General features: G+C 58.3%; 2 protein-coding genes across 2 annotated transcripts in view; one reads left to right on the top strand and one right to left on the bottom strand.

The window, feature by feature from the left end:
- Positions 1-2,998, top strand: part of PRIMA1 (proline rich membrane anchor 1) — a 45,827-nt gene extending 42,829 nt beyond the window's left edge. The window contains exon 5 of the mRNA XM_045823462.1: positions 2,374-2,998. Within this exon, the coding sequence (XP_045679418.1) occupies positions 2,374-2,476 (103 nt within the window). The 3' untranslated portion in view covers positions 2,477-2,998. The remainder of the gene's footprint in view (positions 1-2,373) is intronic.
- A 10,906-nt stretch (positions 2,999-13,904) lies between these two features.
- Positions 13,905-15,790, bottom strand: part of UNC79 (unc-79 homolog, NALCN channel complex subunit) — a 205,465-nt gene continuing 203,579 nt past the window's right edge. The window contains exon 52 of the mRNA XM_045823781.1: positions 13,905-15,103. Coding sequence (XP_045679737.1) covers positions 14,903-15,103 — 201 coding nt within the window. The 3' untranslated portion in view covers positions 13,905-14,902. The remainder of the gene's footprint in view (positions 15,104-15,790) is intronic.

Raw genomic sequence — 15,790 nt, 5'->3', positions numbered from 1 at the left:
CGGACACCGTCGCTGCGCCTGTTTCATAGAGCAGGAGACTGAGGCCCAGAGAGGCTGAATGGCTTGCCCGTGAAAGGACACGGGGTGGGGGCGGGGTTGAGGTGGAGCCTTCTCCTGCTGCAGGAACAGCCCCTGCATCCCCTGGGCTCCAGTGAGTCCCAGAAGGACATCGGGAGAGGGTCGGCAGCAGCCTGGGGTGCAGAATGGCTAGGGCTGAGCTCCGGTGGAGAGGGGAGCAGGTCAATTCCAGCTCTCAGGAGGGCCCTGGGCACCACTCTCTCCGCTCTGGAATGCCCCTGGGTCGGGGAGGCCGGGGTGGGGGGCCTGCATCAGCCACAGGTTCCCTCTTCACTGGGTGGAGCCCCTGCCCAGACCCCCTTCATCCTTCCCAGCCTGGGAAACTGGCTGAGCCATGGCGAAGGGCCTGGGGCTGCCTCCTTACCCTGACCCCAGTGTCCCTCCAGCTAGGCTGGCCTACCGCCAGGCCCTCTGGGCCATCATTTTCCCCCCAGAATACCAAGGGGCACCCAGCCTTCAGCCTGGCTCTAGAATCTGCCCTCTCCTCCGGCAGCAGTGACCCTGCCGATATCCCAGCCTCAGCTAAGCAGGGACCCCGTGCCCCAGGCTCTGCCTATTTGCAGGGGAGTTCCAGACCCCCTGCTTCCTCTCCTCGGTCTGCACCCTCCAAGGCCCGTGAGCCTTATCTCCCCCGCCCGGGACCTGTGGCAGATTCATCAGACCCGGAGATGTTTGCCCTAGTTCGTGAAATCCTGACTCTGGTAACCAGTGCCCGCCTCGTAGGTGGATGATGATGTACTTAGGAGTCTCCCTGAAGTGGTCTCATGGTCAAGTGGCTGGGGCAACGCAGGGTCTCACTGTGAGAAAATGCACCCCCGCCCCCGCATTTTCCAGGCCACGCAGACCCACTGAGTCAGAGATCAAGCCCTCGCAGCCTCCTCAGACTGAGCGAGGCCCCTGGACAGGCACTGTCGGGGCGGGGGGAGGGGAGAAGGGGACGAGGGAGGGAAGTCTAGGGACAGAGGCTCAGACTGTCCTGTCCGTGAACCCGTCACCAGCAAAGCAACTCCCCCGAGCCCCACGAACCTGGGGCTTCCAGAAGATGTCTGTGAGCATCTGTCCGCACCAACTGGGGTCCTCAGACCCCAGGACAGCGGGTGTGCTTGGTTAAAGCACAACGAGACGGGCTTCTTGGAGGCCTCGGAGAACTTCGAGAATGTCCGGGAGGAGGGGAGGAAGGCCTCCCAGAGCTGGTTGGACCCCAGAGCCCATTTCGGGGCAATGCCTGCCGGGAATGCTGATCTAATGGCAAGGTGTCCAGACCAGGACTTGGTAGAAGTGGGTGGTGGTCCAGGCCCCACCGTAACCCAGCTGGGGGCCCTTGGGCAAGTCACAGTTCTCCCTAAGCCTCAGTTTCCCCAAGAAATGAAGTGAAACTCCAGGCCTTGCTTCTTCAGGGGACCGTCGTGAAAGGGGACAGCAGGTCTGTGTCTGGGGGTGCTTGGAACAGAGCATGGCACCCCATGGGGGGAAGTGCTGGTTTGCACCTCAGTTTTTTAGGGGCCGCCGTGGCTGGGCCTGGCGCCCAGTCTGACTGCACCTGGGTTTCTGCCCGTGTTTCAGGAGCTGATTCTCCTGCCAGAGAAAAGGGAGAGTTGATGGATTTGATCTTGGGGTGCTGTCTGCGCAGGCCTGGTGACCCCACCCCGTGATAACCACCCCCCGGCCCCTCCCCCTGCACTGATCCCTGGAGGGCTTTATCCCATCCGCACCAAGCTGGCCTGCACCCTCCTCCCCATGCTGGGTCGGGGCCGGGGGGTGGGGGCAGTGGGACGGGGCTCGGGGACACTCAGAAGGCAGACGTCATCATTCCCTGGGCTCTCAGGGATGACCGTAAACATTCACTTTAGACAGCTGACAACAAAGGCCAGCTCAGGCTCAGCCCCGGCATTCCTGGGGACACACACAGGCATCCGAGCTGCAGCCCCCGGGCCTCAGAGCCACCTCTGACAGGGGCCCTCCTCACAGCCGTGTGGCTTCCGTCAGGAAGCTGTGGCCACTCGGGCCCAGGCTGGGGGCCAGGACCGTCCTGAGCTGCTCAAGAGAGATGAGAATTGAACCACAAGGTACTGCTGCGAATCCAGAGCCTTGGCAAGGGAGCGAGAGCCTTCTCAAGCCCCCCGCAGCCCCCACCGCCGCCGCCCCAGACCCCAAGGGTCCAAGGATGCTAACCTGAACAGAGCCTGGTGGGCTAACTGGGAGGGCATGACACTGCCCCCCGCCGCCCCCGGCAATGATAATTAACGGATGTCCCTCCCCCTCCCCCGCCTCCCCTGCCCCTTCACCCGCCCCCAGGAAACCCCTGAGAAAGGAGGAGAATGGCACCAGCCCTGCTGAGTATCCCATGACGTCCTCGCAGAGCAGCAAAGGCGTGGCCGTGAACAGCGCCGTGGTGTGAGTCTGCGGCCCTGGACCACGGGCCAGAGGGGCACCTTGGTGGCACGAGTGGACACAAGCTGACACTGGGCTTGTCCAGGACTTCATTGTCTTGCTGGCCTCGAGCCTGTCGAAGGAGAAACCACGCTCTTCCCAGCCTCGCCGCTGGGCCGGGGCGGCGCGGGCCCCAGGCTGAGCCAGGCGCACCTGCATGCAGCCCCGGGGCGGCGCCAGCGCCCGACGCTCTCCGCATCTCTCGTCTCGTGTGTGACCCGCTGTCTCCCAGCTACTGTCTAAAGCACGTGCCCTGTCGAACGCAGAGGGCCGGTCTGTCTGCTGAGGGGGGAGGCATCCCCCTTTAGCCAAAAGAAAGGCAATCCAGGGGCTTCTCCCTGCCAGAAAACCTCTCCCCTGCCCCCCACCCCCGGATGCCCACCTGCTGTTCCCTTGACTATGCCCTCCCCAACAGAAGCCATTGACGCGGCTGTGAGACGTCTCCTTCCTAAGGTGCTTCCCACACATGTCTGCCACCCCATCTGCTCTGTCCTCAGTCTGCAGGGCCTGCCTTCTCCCCCCTGTCCCCACTGACCCCCCCGCCCCCCGGGCCCCTGGATCCTGCCTGGCTCCTGACCTGCTGCCACAGAGAGCTGTGCACCCGCCCCGCCAGGTCCCCTCCTGCCTGAGCACACTAGGGCTCGTTTACACTCCGGGGTAGCAGCTGGCTTTCCAGGGGCAAAAGGACACACTGAACCCTAGGCCACAGGCCTGGAAGGACAGAGGCCATGAGGCCTGTTCGCAGAAGCACCCCCAAACCTGACCCTCGTAGGAACTGACGCATCCATGTGAGCCAGGCCCTGCCTTCCTGCGGCAGAGGCCACCGCTGTGCCAAACCCACAGCGGGCATGCGGGGCCAGGCTGGCCAGCCTGGGCTGGGTCTCCCCAATGCTCCCCTGCAGCCCTGATGGGGACCGACCCTCTCCTGGGAGCCCCCAGGCCTCCACGCATCCACAGGAGGCAGCATTCCTCCAGTGGCCCTTTGACCGTCTCTTTCCATGGTCTTGTGTTCTAGAAGCGTAGAACCCTCCCACCGTGCTTGGTGCATAAAGGGGACCCACCCACCCATAGACACATCACTAGGTCCATGGAGATGGCAGCCCTGGGGTTTCCATCCCCTGGTGGATTGGGAGATGCTCCTGACCCCACGGGCTCCTCACCGCCCACACACTTCCTGGGGAGGAACGAGACACAGTGAGCGGTTCCACTCCCTGGCCAGGTAGGAGCCTCGCCAGGTGGACGTGGTCTGCCTCCCAAACCACCGGGGTGGGGGCACAGGTGATACTCTCATATCCAGGTGAGACTGGCAGACTGAAAACCAGTCCCCGTTTGGGCCGAACCTGGACACAGCCACTGTCCCGGAGCCCTGGGCCCCCCTGAGTTTTCGGGGTCCTGCTGCCTTTCACCGAGCAGAGGGGAGAAGGTGGGCTTGCTGTGGTCTTAACCCTGGTCCTGCCCCCAGGTCAGCGGGTGCAGCCGGAGGACAGGCCCTGGCCTCGCCCTCCCGGCAGCGGGCCCCCCGCCCCGCTGTTTTCCTTCTGTGTGAGGACTGGTTTGGGGTTTGGATGTGGGCTTTGCTTTCCCTGCACACCTCAGCACAGCGCAGTGCCACCCGGGCCTCCACGCTTGCCCCCAGCCCTGTGAGCGCGCAGTACCCCTGGTGGATGCCGTCACTGCCCCGAGGGATGCACGGCTGGGTGACAGGCCAGAGGTTGTGGGTCCTCTGCAGGGCAGACCCCGCCCCCAGGGTCCTCCCCCAGCCGCCTCCACCTCTGTGTGGGTCCCCTGCCTGTTCCCCAAGCAGATGATAGGGGGCACCTTCAGCCAGAGGGGGCACCTGGCTAAGGGGTCGTGACACGCTGGGCAGCCACCCTGGAGGGGCATCCAAGGGGGATGGGCAAACACAGCCCACCTTCACACAAACCCACGGGTCCCACCTTCCCTGACCTTGGCTTAAACCTAAGAGCCCCGGATTTTGCCATTAGCCTGACCCGCCAGCGCCTGGTGAGCCTTCCATCGGCCTCAGGGGGCCGCATCCTCTTCCCTGGAGACGCAGCCAGGGCTCCGGGAAAAGCTGGCCTTCGAGAGTACATCCAAGTCCCCCGAGTTGGGTTTGCAACATGTCTTCCCCACCCAGTCAGCGAAAACCAAGAGAAGAACTTTTGCTTTTCTGTTTTGTTTGTTTTTGTTTGTTTAAAGGATTTGCTTGAGAACCCCCAAACCAAGAATCAGCCACTCATAAGACAGCTTTCATGGGTGCAGCGAGAGACCCACTGGATTTTTTAGCTTAGGCGACAGAAGCGCCCCTAAAACCGGACCAGCCTGGTATTTGAGCTTAGAACCTGTGTGTCAAGGGTGAAGCTGCAGCCCTCGGTGCGGTCTGAGCGTGGAGGCCGAGAGTGAAATGCCCATGCCCTCTCTGCATTTTCTCAAACAGATGTTTTGCCACCGTGTCTCCTAGCCAACTTCAGAATGGCCTGTAGGACCACCCGGCATTTTTCAGGTGTTCATTAGAAGCTTCTAAAGCAAGTTCTGGAAGAAAGACTACTAGCTGTAAAAATATAAACATATATCTGATATATAGCTATATATATTTAAAGAGATATCAATATCTATACAGAACTACTGTACTGTCTAAACCTGTGCAAAGTGTCTGATTTCAGCAGCCCGGGCAGCGTGCGATACCTATTGCATGAAGGTGAACCCTGGAGCTCTGCCTTCCCAGCCAGGTGCCGCGTGTGCGCGGGGAGCCGGCTTCTGCCCTGGGAGATGCCCCGGTGGACCTGTGGGGGCGACCCGTCCACCAAGAAGCCGGGGGTGTCGGTTTCGTGCGGAGACTTTGCACGTGAAGCAGGAGCGGCAGCGCTGGAGGGTGGGCTGTGCGCCGATTAGGAGAAAGCAAGCACCATGCCTTTTTTATTTTCAATAAAAATATACTTATAAAGATGGCTGCAGTTGTCGCGTGTGGCGGGGGCTTGTCCCCGGGGAGGGGTGGGGAGGGGCCAGCAGGCTGAGTGTGGTGTCGGCGGGGGTGGCCCTCCCCGAGGACCTGCTGGGAGCCCAGGGCTGGGCCGGGCACGTCGCCTGCCTCATTTCTGCCTCGTTTCTGTGTGGCTCCATCTCGCGCCCCAAAGCCGGCGTGCATGGGGATTCTCAGGTTCCTATCCCCCACCCCGCCCCCTCGATCCTTGGACTCAGCTGAGAAGAGGGCGACCAGCCAGCCCAGTTTGCCTGGGACGGGAAGGTTTCCCCCAAAGGGGGACTTTGGGGGCTAAAACTGGGAAAGTACCAAGCCGGTCACTTTAATTTGACAAGTGCTCCTAAGATTCATGGGGGACAAGCAGCCCACGCTGGAGGGGAGACAGGTTAGGCCTCCTGCTATGGCCGTGCCTGTGTCCAGACCTCCTCACACCCCCAGTCAGTCTGCGGCACCCCTCACCTGACCGGCCACTCAGAGTATTGTGCTTCAGGCCCACCCTGCGCCCTCAGCGGAGCCCGCAAAGGCCACCTGCTGCCTGGAAGGAAGGAGGGGAACGTGAGCCACCTCCTGGGCCCTCCGGCTCCTTCCAGCCTCGCCAGAAGCCACGCCCCTTCCCAGTGCTCCTGGAGGGAAAGCTTCCTGTCCAATGGGCCCAGGGGAGGGAGAAAACAGTGGCCCCTACAGCAGCATCGCTACCACTGAGGAGTGGAGAGACGGGTCGGGGACGGAGTGTGGTGGCCGAGGTCACATGGTGTCAGGAGACGGGTGGGGCCCACACTGGGGTATCTCCAGGACCCCTGGACACATCCGAGGGGCACCCAAACCCAGGCCATCTCCACGGGGTGGGGGTGCTGCGGGACCCTGTCACCCCCACCTGGATTCCACGTGGCTTCAGAGGAGATGGGTGGAGGCTATTGGGAGGACCCTGTGTGCCTCAAGCCGGGGCCCAGGTGTCTTCACAGCCTGGCCCCAGCCCTGGGGACGGTTGGCTCAGTGCAGGGATGCTGGCGGGCGGGGGCGGGGGGGCAGCTCACGTCCCAGGCACGTGGAGAGGAGCTGTGCAAGTCTGAGCCAGGAGCCCCTCCCCCCCAACCTGGGGTTCCATGAGCTGCCCTGTGCCAAACTTCACACACACCCTGGCATGCAATAGGCACGCAGTGGGTGGCAGCCTTCATTGATGTCATCGCCACTGTCTTCATTATAAAAGGCTGCCTGCCATCCTGGCCCTGGGGAGACCTCCTCTCCTCTGCCCCTGGCCACCTGCACGGGTCCTCTCTTAGAGGTCGGGGAGGATTTGGTGGACACCTCCGGCCTTGTCCACACTCCCGTGCACTGCAGCCTGGCCGAACTCGCAGCAGCAAATGCCAAGGCCAGCGGCCCTGTGTGCAAGGCTCTGCAAGAGGAGCTCCTGGCCCAGCCTGGGACGGGGCGGGGAAGGGCCCGCCGGGGCCGAGGAGCTGTCAGCACAGAACAGAGCGGCAGGCCCTCCTAGGCAGTGCGTCCCATCCCCACCTCAAATCTCCGGGGCTTTTGGCCACCTGTCCAGCTCTGAGCGACCGACACAATAATAGTACGTGCCTGGCCACCTATCGGACTCCTGCCTTCTCCCTGGGCGGCTCACCAGCTGCCCCGCCACTGCGGCCACTGAGGCGTAAGACACAGTGCGACCCACCGGTGTCCCCGCATGGCCTCCGGACGTGTGGCGGAATGACCAGAGGGCTATAGCAGAAAGGCTCTCCTGTGTGTGCTTGGTTCCAAGTGGTGACCCCACTGCGTCCTCACCTTTGGACACGGCTCCCCGACCCGGCCAGACTGGTGACCCACGTGCAGCAACCCCCACTTCCCCTCCTCTCAGCCACCCTCCCCTACCCATGCAGGCACCAAGAGCCTTTATGCTCTCTCCTCCCTCCCCCAAAATCAGCTCAGAGAAGTACCTGACAACGTCCCCGAGGCAGGCTCAGCGCACTGTCTCCACGCGTGAAACACACGGTGCCACCGCACCGGGCTCCAGGCCCCATGGTCCCCGCCCGTGTGCGGCAGATGCACGCTCTCCGGAGCCTCCCGGTCCTCCCCTGCTTCTCCCTCACCCACCCCCGTCACCCCGCCCTGTTTGTGACGAGTGTGTGCATTTACTTTCTCCTCCCATGGCCGGCACAAGACCTGTTTGTAGGATTCATTCATTCATTCATTCATTCATTGTGGGTTACACATTCAACACTATGTGCAGCATAAGGAAGAGAATAAAGCATTTTATTTCACATAACTGTTCAGAATCCCCACCTCGTTGGCTGGGCAGAGGGTGGGGAAGTAGAAAAACTTGAATTTGCAAATTGATGGCATTTGGGTCTCTTCTGATTTAACACGTCTCCTTTGGATAGATTCTCAGTCTGTGAGCCATCTTCCTGGGTCCCCGCCAGCGGGCACCCAGATGTGCTCCTGAGCGGGCGCCTGGTCACGGCAGAAGCAGGGCCTGGACCTCATGGTGTCCTCAGGGTCCTGACGGGGCAAGGCTGCTTCCCAGCCGGGTGACTGCAGGCTGTGCCTAGGCCTCCTAGCCTCTGAGGGTGACCAGCTGGCCCCCAGGTCCAGCTGCAAATGTTCTGGCTGCAGCGGTCTCTCACCTGTGACCACGGGCTCTGCCCATCCTCTTGTTCTCTCAGCACCAGCCCTGCGGACTCTGGAGTCTGTACACTCACGCAGGCTGGAAAGGGCAGCCAGGGCCGGGGCACAGGCTCCTGGCCACGGCCACCTCCCCTGCTCAGGCTGCCGAGGGCCACAGGCACCTCTCCAGGAGGTCCGAGCGTCACCGTGTCCTGGGGCTCACCTGGGCATTTCTACAACATCCTCACCAAGAGGAAAGGTGTAGGCCCAGCTGGCCTCTCAGCCCTGCCCTGCACGTGCCTCCCTTTTGCTTTTGCCAACAACCCCCCAAGGTCCAGCAGACGTGGGCTCTGAGCTCCCCCATCCTGTCTGATCAGGCCTTTCCCTCCATCTGAACCTCCTCCTGCCCCAGGCCGTCCACGGAGCTAGGCGGGGGAACAGGGTTTCCTGGAGAATAAAGAACATATCCGCTTTCTATTTTCAAAACGTTATCCCCGTTACACACACGAGGATGTGTTCACACCAGGTGAAGCCCCGGTAACCACAGGACATACCCTTCGGGGGAGGGTTTCCCTGCACTCATTCAAAGCGGGAGCCGGGGAGCCTGGAGTCGGCACCCCCAAGCCCGGCAGTGAAGGGAGGCGAGTCTCGAAAGAATGCGAGCCAGAGTCCCGTCGCAAGCTGCGATTTCATTTCAGCACAACACCAGCTGCCCCTCGGCACTCCAGGCGGAGGGAGAAATGGCTGCGTGTCGGGTGCTCAGCACGGAGCCGGCATCTGGGAGCCGCGAGTGCTCCTGCAAGGTGGGCCCTGGTTCTTGCCCCATCCCCTCTCCGGGCTGAGTTCCTGGCAGGCGTCAGTTCTTTCGCTCCTCACAAACACACTGGGAGGGAGGAAATACCACCTTCGTTTTGCAGTTGGTGACACAGAGGCCTAGCAAGATTAAGTGAGGGACGACTGGTCGGTGGTCAGAGAGCACATCAGTGGCAAGTCCAGAATCGACCTGGCTGCAGAACCTGTCCTAGGCCCCCATTCGCCCCCGCCTCGCCCTGCTCTGCCCCAGCCCAGGCCGGCTCTGGGCGCACGCACACCCCGTGGTCTGGAGCTGGTCCAACCCCTCTCTGCAGCGCCCCTCCCCCCACAGTCCCCCCCCGCAGCCAGGCCGCCTGATTGTCCTCACCTGGAGTGTTTCTGTCCTTCAGGCTTGATTACTTGCTGGTTCCTTTCTTTTCCAAGAGGCCACTTGAAGGAGCGGAAATCAAGGCGTCTGCCAGGCAGCCCCGGGAGGCTCACCTCTCCGCTGGCCTGTAGGCGGGGGCCTGTCGGACTGCGTAATCAAAAAGCCGGCCCTTTGTTCGACCAAACCTGTGACTTTTGCCAATGTCCTGTGCACCTGCAGGAAAGCACTGGTGCCAGGGGCTCACCCGGAGCTCCCCCCACCCAACCTCCGCTTCCCTGAGCAGTAGGAAACCAGGATAGTGGTGGCTGGAGAGACCAGCCCCGACCTGAAACACGGTCAAGCTGGTGGGTGTGAGCCTGCAGGGGCAGGCCTGGGGCCCTGCGGGTGGAGACAGAGGAGATTGCCAGGGAGACAAGCGCCACTGGGGGGCGAAGGGCATGGCCCCGAGTCCCCTGGGCCACCGTCTTGCTGAGTGACACTGGGCAAATCCCATCCCCTCTTGGGCCCATAAAATGAGAGGGTCGGTCCGAACGGGGCGGCACACCAGGCCTTGCAAACCGACCCGGAGGCAACAGCACTTCTGCCAGGAGGCTGTTGGATGCCGCGGAAGGCGGGGGTTAGCCGTGGGAACTGTGCAGAACTGGGGCCTGCCCGCCCCGTCGAGCGTGTTCAAAACAAAAGCGGAAATTGAAAGTTCAAGCCCACCAAAGAGCAGATGCTGTGGGCCAAGTTCAGCCAGCAGGCTGCTGGGTGCTGACCTCTGGTCTACAGGATTCTAGGTGACCAACCGTGCTGCTCAGGGGAGCGGCAGAGAACGTCCTAGAAAGGACCGGGGCTTTGAAGGCGGACACAACCGGATTCAGATTTGGCTCTGCCTCTTACTGCGTGACTCCTGAACACACTCGCTCTCTCCGTGCCTCCGTTTCCTCATCTGCAGTATGGGGTTAACGACGGCATGCCCACCTCGCACCACTGTTGTGAAGATTGGGTGAGATCCGTGTATCTGACACGCCTGACACACAGCCCGCCCTCAGGCAGGGTGGCCGAGGTTGAAATTAACTAGGACAAGTCTCCATACGGCTGGGGAATTCTCAATACGCCCTCAGTCTAGTTCATCATCACACTCTTTCATTCATAAAATGTTATTCTTTCTCATAAAGCTATCATATTAAGAGGGAAACCAAATGAGATTGAATTGGTGGGCTCTGATATTTTTCAAGTAAGTGAATTCCCAAAGCCCAAGGGAAAATGCCTTTTGTCGGATACAATGACTCTGGCTCGATGGAAATTGATGAGAGGACATCAGTAGACAGAGGTCCCAACAGCTCGGGGCTGCCTCAAAAAAGTCCTCAGATTTCTTTCCACGTTCCTGGCACATGTCAGCCAAAAGAGGCGTCTGGTCCTAATGCTCACACACACAGCTGTACGACCTTAGATAAGTCACTTAACCTCTGGGCCTTGGTTTCCTCGCCTGCAAAATGGGAATAACACCACCACCTATCTCGTGCGGAGGAGAGCTAATCAGAGTCAACATAATGTACACAAAGGGCTTAGTACCCCGCAGATGCTCAATTAATGACGGCTCTTGTGGTTTCTCCTGAATACCGTTCACAAGAGCTGGCTGCCGCTGTCGGTAGAAGGAACTGGCCAGCCTCTTACCAGCAACACCTCGGCCGGCTCCCAAAGGGCTCGACATTGGAAAACACGGTTCGGTACTATCGCACTGAGTGCCAACCTTGCCCTTCCTTCTTCCTGAGACCATTACTGTCGAAACACTCAGCCTGCCCAATGTACATATTTGCAAATTAATTCTACTAAAGAGTTATAGTAAATGATTTGTATTGTCCAATTAATGTCAGAAGCCTTTCAGTCCAAGCTCTTGAACGAGTCTTGGTGGATAAGACTCCTTCTTCTCAGATCCAATCCAATCTCAGTCTGGAAATGGGGGTGACGCTCTGCAACCACTGGGCCCCAGAGGAGACTCCCTGGGAAGAGGTTTGCCGAAAGCACCGTGACGTCAGGCAGAACGACAGGCTTTTGCAAAGCGACGATACAGCCGTGGAGACCGGACACCCTGGGCTCGGGCCCATGCCTGGCTCCCACGTGTCCTGCAGGACGTGCTTCTGGGAGGCGGGCTGAAGGGGAAACCAGGTGGGCCTGCAGCTGTGGGCTGGCCCCTCGTGCGGGCTTCCTGTGGCGGCGGCGGCGGCGGCCTTGCCCCCGGAGGTCCGTGCATCCCAGCAGTCTCCCGAGCACCACCACAGTCCTCTCCCGCTGGAGCTCTCCGCCGGCCTCGGGATGGGCAGACGGCTCCGTTTTACAGGTAAGGGAAAAAGAGGTCCAGAGAGTTTCATAGCTTGTCCAAGGTCACCCCACTGGTAAGAGGCACGCCCACTGTGAACCAGGAGGGAATCTAAGCATTCGCAGACTCTGGGGCTCATTCTACCCTTGGGCATCTCAGAGTGTTCTGTTCACATGCTGAAGCCAGTAGGATTCCACAAGGGAAGGGAAACCGAGTCTATTCCCTAGCCCTTCTCCAAGCCGATACTTAGTACCGGCCAATCTGGATCAGGTACGGTTTGCTGGATCTCTCTGCCCTCACTGCTGTCGGGCTGTCCCTGGGGGTGGGCGTCGGATGGGCAGTGGCTAAGGGCACCGCCCTGGGGTCAGCCAGCCTGCAGTCACGTTCCAGCTCTGCCTCTGACTGGCCGTGTGACCTTGGGCAAGTAGCTTCATTTCTCCGCGCTCTGACAGCGATGACTTTTATCAAGTGCCTACATGTGGCAGGCAGTGCACGAAGCTCTTTCCTTGCATTCTTTTATTTCCTCATCTCAACAACCGCAAGAGGTAGAATGTGTCATCCTCCCCATTTTACTGATGAGGAAACACTCATAATGAAATTGCAAAACACCCTAAGGCAATAGGAACAACATATCCACGCAAAGGTTCGACTCAGGGCTCCTCGGGGGCCATTAGCCAGGTCAGGGGTCAGCCGACTTGCCCCGGAAAGGGCCAGATGGTAAATGTTTTAGGCTTTTGGGGCCATACAACCTCTGTCACACGTGTTCAACCCTGCCGTGGCAGCACGAATGCAGCCACACGCGACATGGAGGTGGCGGGTTGGGCTGTGTTCCAGTATCACTTTACAGACCCGGGTGGTGGGCGTGGCTGCCTGTGGGCTGCAGTAAGCCGACCCCTGACCTAGGTGGAGGGTCCCTCCGACTTCTTGGGGCCAGTCCTACTCAACGTCTACCTGTCCCCTCTTTTCCTGACTTTTCTCTGCCAAGTGCCTGAGCCCCACTTGCTGGAGAGACTGACACAATGAGGTGACAAAGAAGATGAGGATACAGGGAACCGGGGGTAAAGTGGGGGACAGCACAGGCCAGGGAACCTAGCTGGTCTTCGTCAGCCCACAAAGTGGCAGCGTCCCCGAGGGAACAACCACTTGGGTCAGGTCGGCAGGAAAATGGGGTGCGGTTTTCAGAAGCAGGGAGCGAGACCTGGCGGGGTGGAACCCCACCCCAGGTGGTCACTGCGGTCCAGCACAGGGCCGGACAGCAGGGAGCATTAGACGGGGGCCCGGGCAAGGGGGCTAAGGGAAGCGCTCACCTCCAGCCCTCGGGGTGGGGGTGCAAAGACAAAGGGAAACAGAAGCAGAAGCCCATCCAAAGAACTAGGGGAAGAAGGTGGGGTTGGGGAACAAGCTGTGGATGACTTGGGACCTTGCCTACCGGTAGGATGGGGCCACGCTGGGGCTGCTGGCGGCTGCAGCAGGGCGGGTGAGGACTAGCGAAGAACCAGGCCTCCCACCCAGCCTGGAGTGGGGAGTCCATTAGACCCCTCACCGGGAAAGCAGCCAGGGCCTCCTCCACCACCTGTTTCTGTAATGCCCCCTAAGGGTCCCTGCACCAAAGGAGAATGTCACAAGGCAGCCCTGGAGAGCCCCATGGGTAGCTCGAGAGACCTGTTGCTTCATCAAATCCATCCGATGCAACAGACATTAACTAAACACATACTACACGCCAAACCCCAGGATACACCGACGGGGCATATCCTGGAAGCTGTCACAGTTTACACTTGAGATAAATATATGTGTAAGTTTCTACAATACAAGAGAAAATGTTCACAGAAGCATAATCAAGCACAACTGGACAGAGAGTTCTGACTGTGGGAAGGCCTTTCAGAGGAGTTTGTTAGGAAGTAAGAAGAACAATCATTTCTAGGCTCTTATTATAGAGGCTTCTTGGTTCCCCGCAAGTTTTCGCAAGAATGGAGATCTGCCTTGTCCTTCTAGAACTCGTGAAACACCCAAACCTTTAAGGATTTGTCTTCCCCTAAGAAACATGAAGGTATCAGACTTCCCCGAAGAGCAGAGAAGCCTCTGATTAACCAACATGGAAAAAAAAAAAAAAGGAATTGTCTGATGCCCTAAACGTCCTTCCGGGAGAACAGGCTTCCACCAAGCGTGCACTTCTCTCCCCAAATGGCCTGGAAACGAAGCCCTGTCCTCGTAATGATGGCACTTTGGTGTTAAGGGAAGTCAGAGGATTTAAAAATTTAGAAGAAATGGTTATCAGGAACTACACTCTAGCTCTATACACTGATTTTAAAAAACCCCAGGCTCACAAAGATCATAAAAAAAATGCATTTAATAGCATGTCAGTATACAGCTCAAATGGAGAGTACGTCTTCTTTGAGTCAGTGCGTTACAGGGACAGAGAAGAGAAAGAAATATCATGTGGGGAGGCCGGTCAGAGGCTACGTGTCAGTGCTGACGAGTCTCAGTGTTCTCACACTATTAAAATCCCGCCTTAGAGAACTCAGCTCCGGGTGCTCTGCGCCAGTGTGGGGAATCGTCCGGTCCAGTATGCAGTCTACAGTTTCAAATTGAATTGTATACAAGTGTTAACAAAAGAATAGAATTTATTAGTCACAAAACTAAAGTGGTTATCAGAAAGCTTTACAAGAAAGTACAGCCCAGAACTGATGAGTTGAAAAACTAGTTTTAAAAATGATTAACACATCCTGGACGGGTTTTTGGAAAATGATATTATAAAACAAAGAAAACCATTGGCACAGATTAACCACCTAATTTCTAAGTGCACTTTGTAATGGTCCTTGCAAGCTGCCACTTTGCCCAGGGTAATGACAAAAAGCTCCAGTCAAGTGTCACTGGCTTACGGTGACGGTTTTTTGTTGTTGTTGTTTTTTTTTATTGCATTGCCAAGAGTGGATTTTAAGAAAAAACACTACAAAGGTTTCAAAAACCCTATTTATTCTCTATCATCAAAAATAGCAACAGGGGGACTTATACAACTTTTCTGTGAGTACCCACCAGTCTATTTTTTTTTCTTAAAAAAAATAGAAGTTAGTTAAAGAAAAATGATTTGGTTTTTAAAAAATAAGGTAAGGAAACACTTAATCAGATAGCCCAAGGAGTCATCAGAAATATGTGTAGCAAGAAAGCTTCGTCGGCGGCCCTCCCCGGCCTTCCCACGTTGTGTACTAAACTAGAAAGAGAGTGTACAGTACCAGTATGTTCCCCAACCTGCTTGGATCGAAGTGTTTTGTTTTGTTTTTTAAACCCATTATTGCTAAACCAGAGTGTTGACGCTGAGAGCCGAGGAGTCCGCTCAGAGAGGGTAGAACTGGGAGGCCGCCTCCGAGGACTGGATCTCCACCTGGGCCATTTTGAACTGGGTGCAGTGCAGCCACTTGCGCAGGGCGGCCAGGCCGGCGCTGCTCGGGGCCGAGCCGGGCAGCGTCCGCAGGCTGCGGTGGTTCACGTTGTTCTGAATGGCCTGGAGGCGAAGCTGCAGTCCGGCGGATAAGTGCTGTGGAGAGAGGACAAGACGGTTCTTGGTTTAGTTTCCTTCTTCCTCAAGTTCACCGTCCGCTCGCTCGGGGATCGCCAAGCCTGGACTTTGGCAGGCAGAACTTCCACGTGGCTCCAGGGCTGTCGGGCTTGAAGGAGGCCGGCGCTTGAACTTGGCCGCGCCCAGCACAGGGGGCCAGGGCAGGTGCCATGTTCTAGAGTCGGCCTGGCCCAAAGCCATCCAGATCACACTATTCCTCTCCAGAATCATGCGCTGCACCAGGAACTGAACGCGGACACCCAACGTGCCCCCAGGAGCTGCTCACCCCACGAGCGGGCTGTGGTGGTGAAAGGGCCATGCTAGACTACCAGGCTTCCTGGTAGTCTAATCCCGGCTCCTCCGTGGACTATTTGGGGAACAGACTTTTTCAGCCTGTGTTTGGATTTTCTCACGAGCAAAGTGAGGAAGCACCTCACTCATTTCGTGGGGTTTTTGTAAGGATAAGTGAGTTAATAGAGAGTTCGGAACAGAACGTGGCACACAGTGGGTGCTCACTTCATTTCTGTCATGATGACCATCTGTCTGTTCTCATGTTAATGCACATGAAGAAGCTAGGTTGCAAGTTTTCCTTATTTTTCCTAGCTTTTCATCAAGGCCTATTGGCCTTCTCTTAGCAGCCCATCCAAGGTCCAATGGCCACGGATC

The sequence above is a fragment of the Phyllostomus hastatus genome, unplaced genomic scaffold (assembly GCF_019186645.2).
Source record: "Phyllostomus hastatus isolate PE091 unplaced genomic scaffold, TTU_PhHast_1.1 phas_scaffold_501, whole genome shotgun sequence".
Lineage (NCBI taxonomy): Eukaryota > Metazoa > Chordata > Mammalia > Chiroptera > Phyllostomidae > Phyllostomus > Phyllostomus hastatus.
Note: the sequence above shows the minus strand (reverse complement) of the source record. Positions and strands in the feature narration are given on the sequence as shown.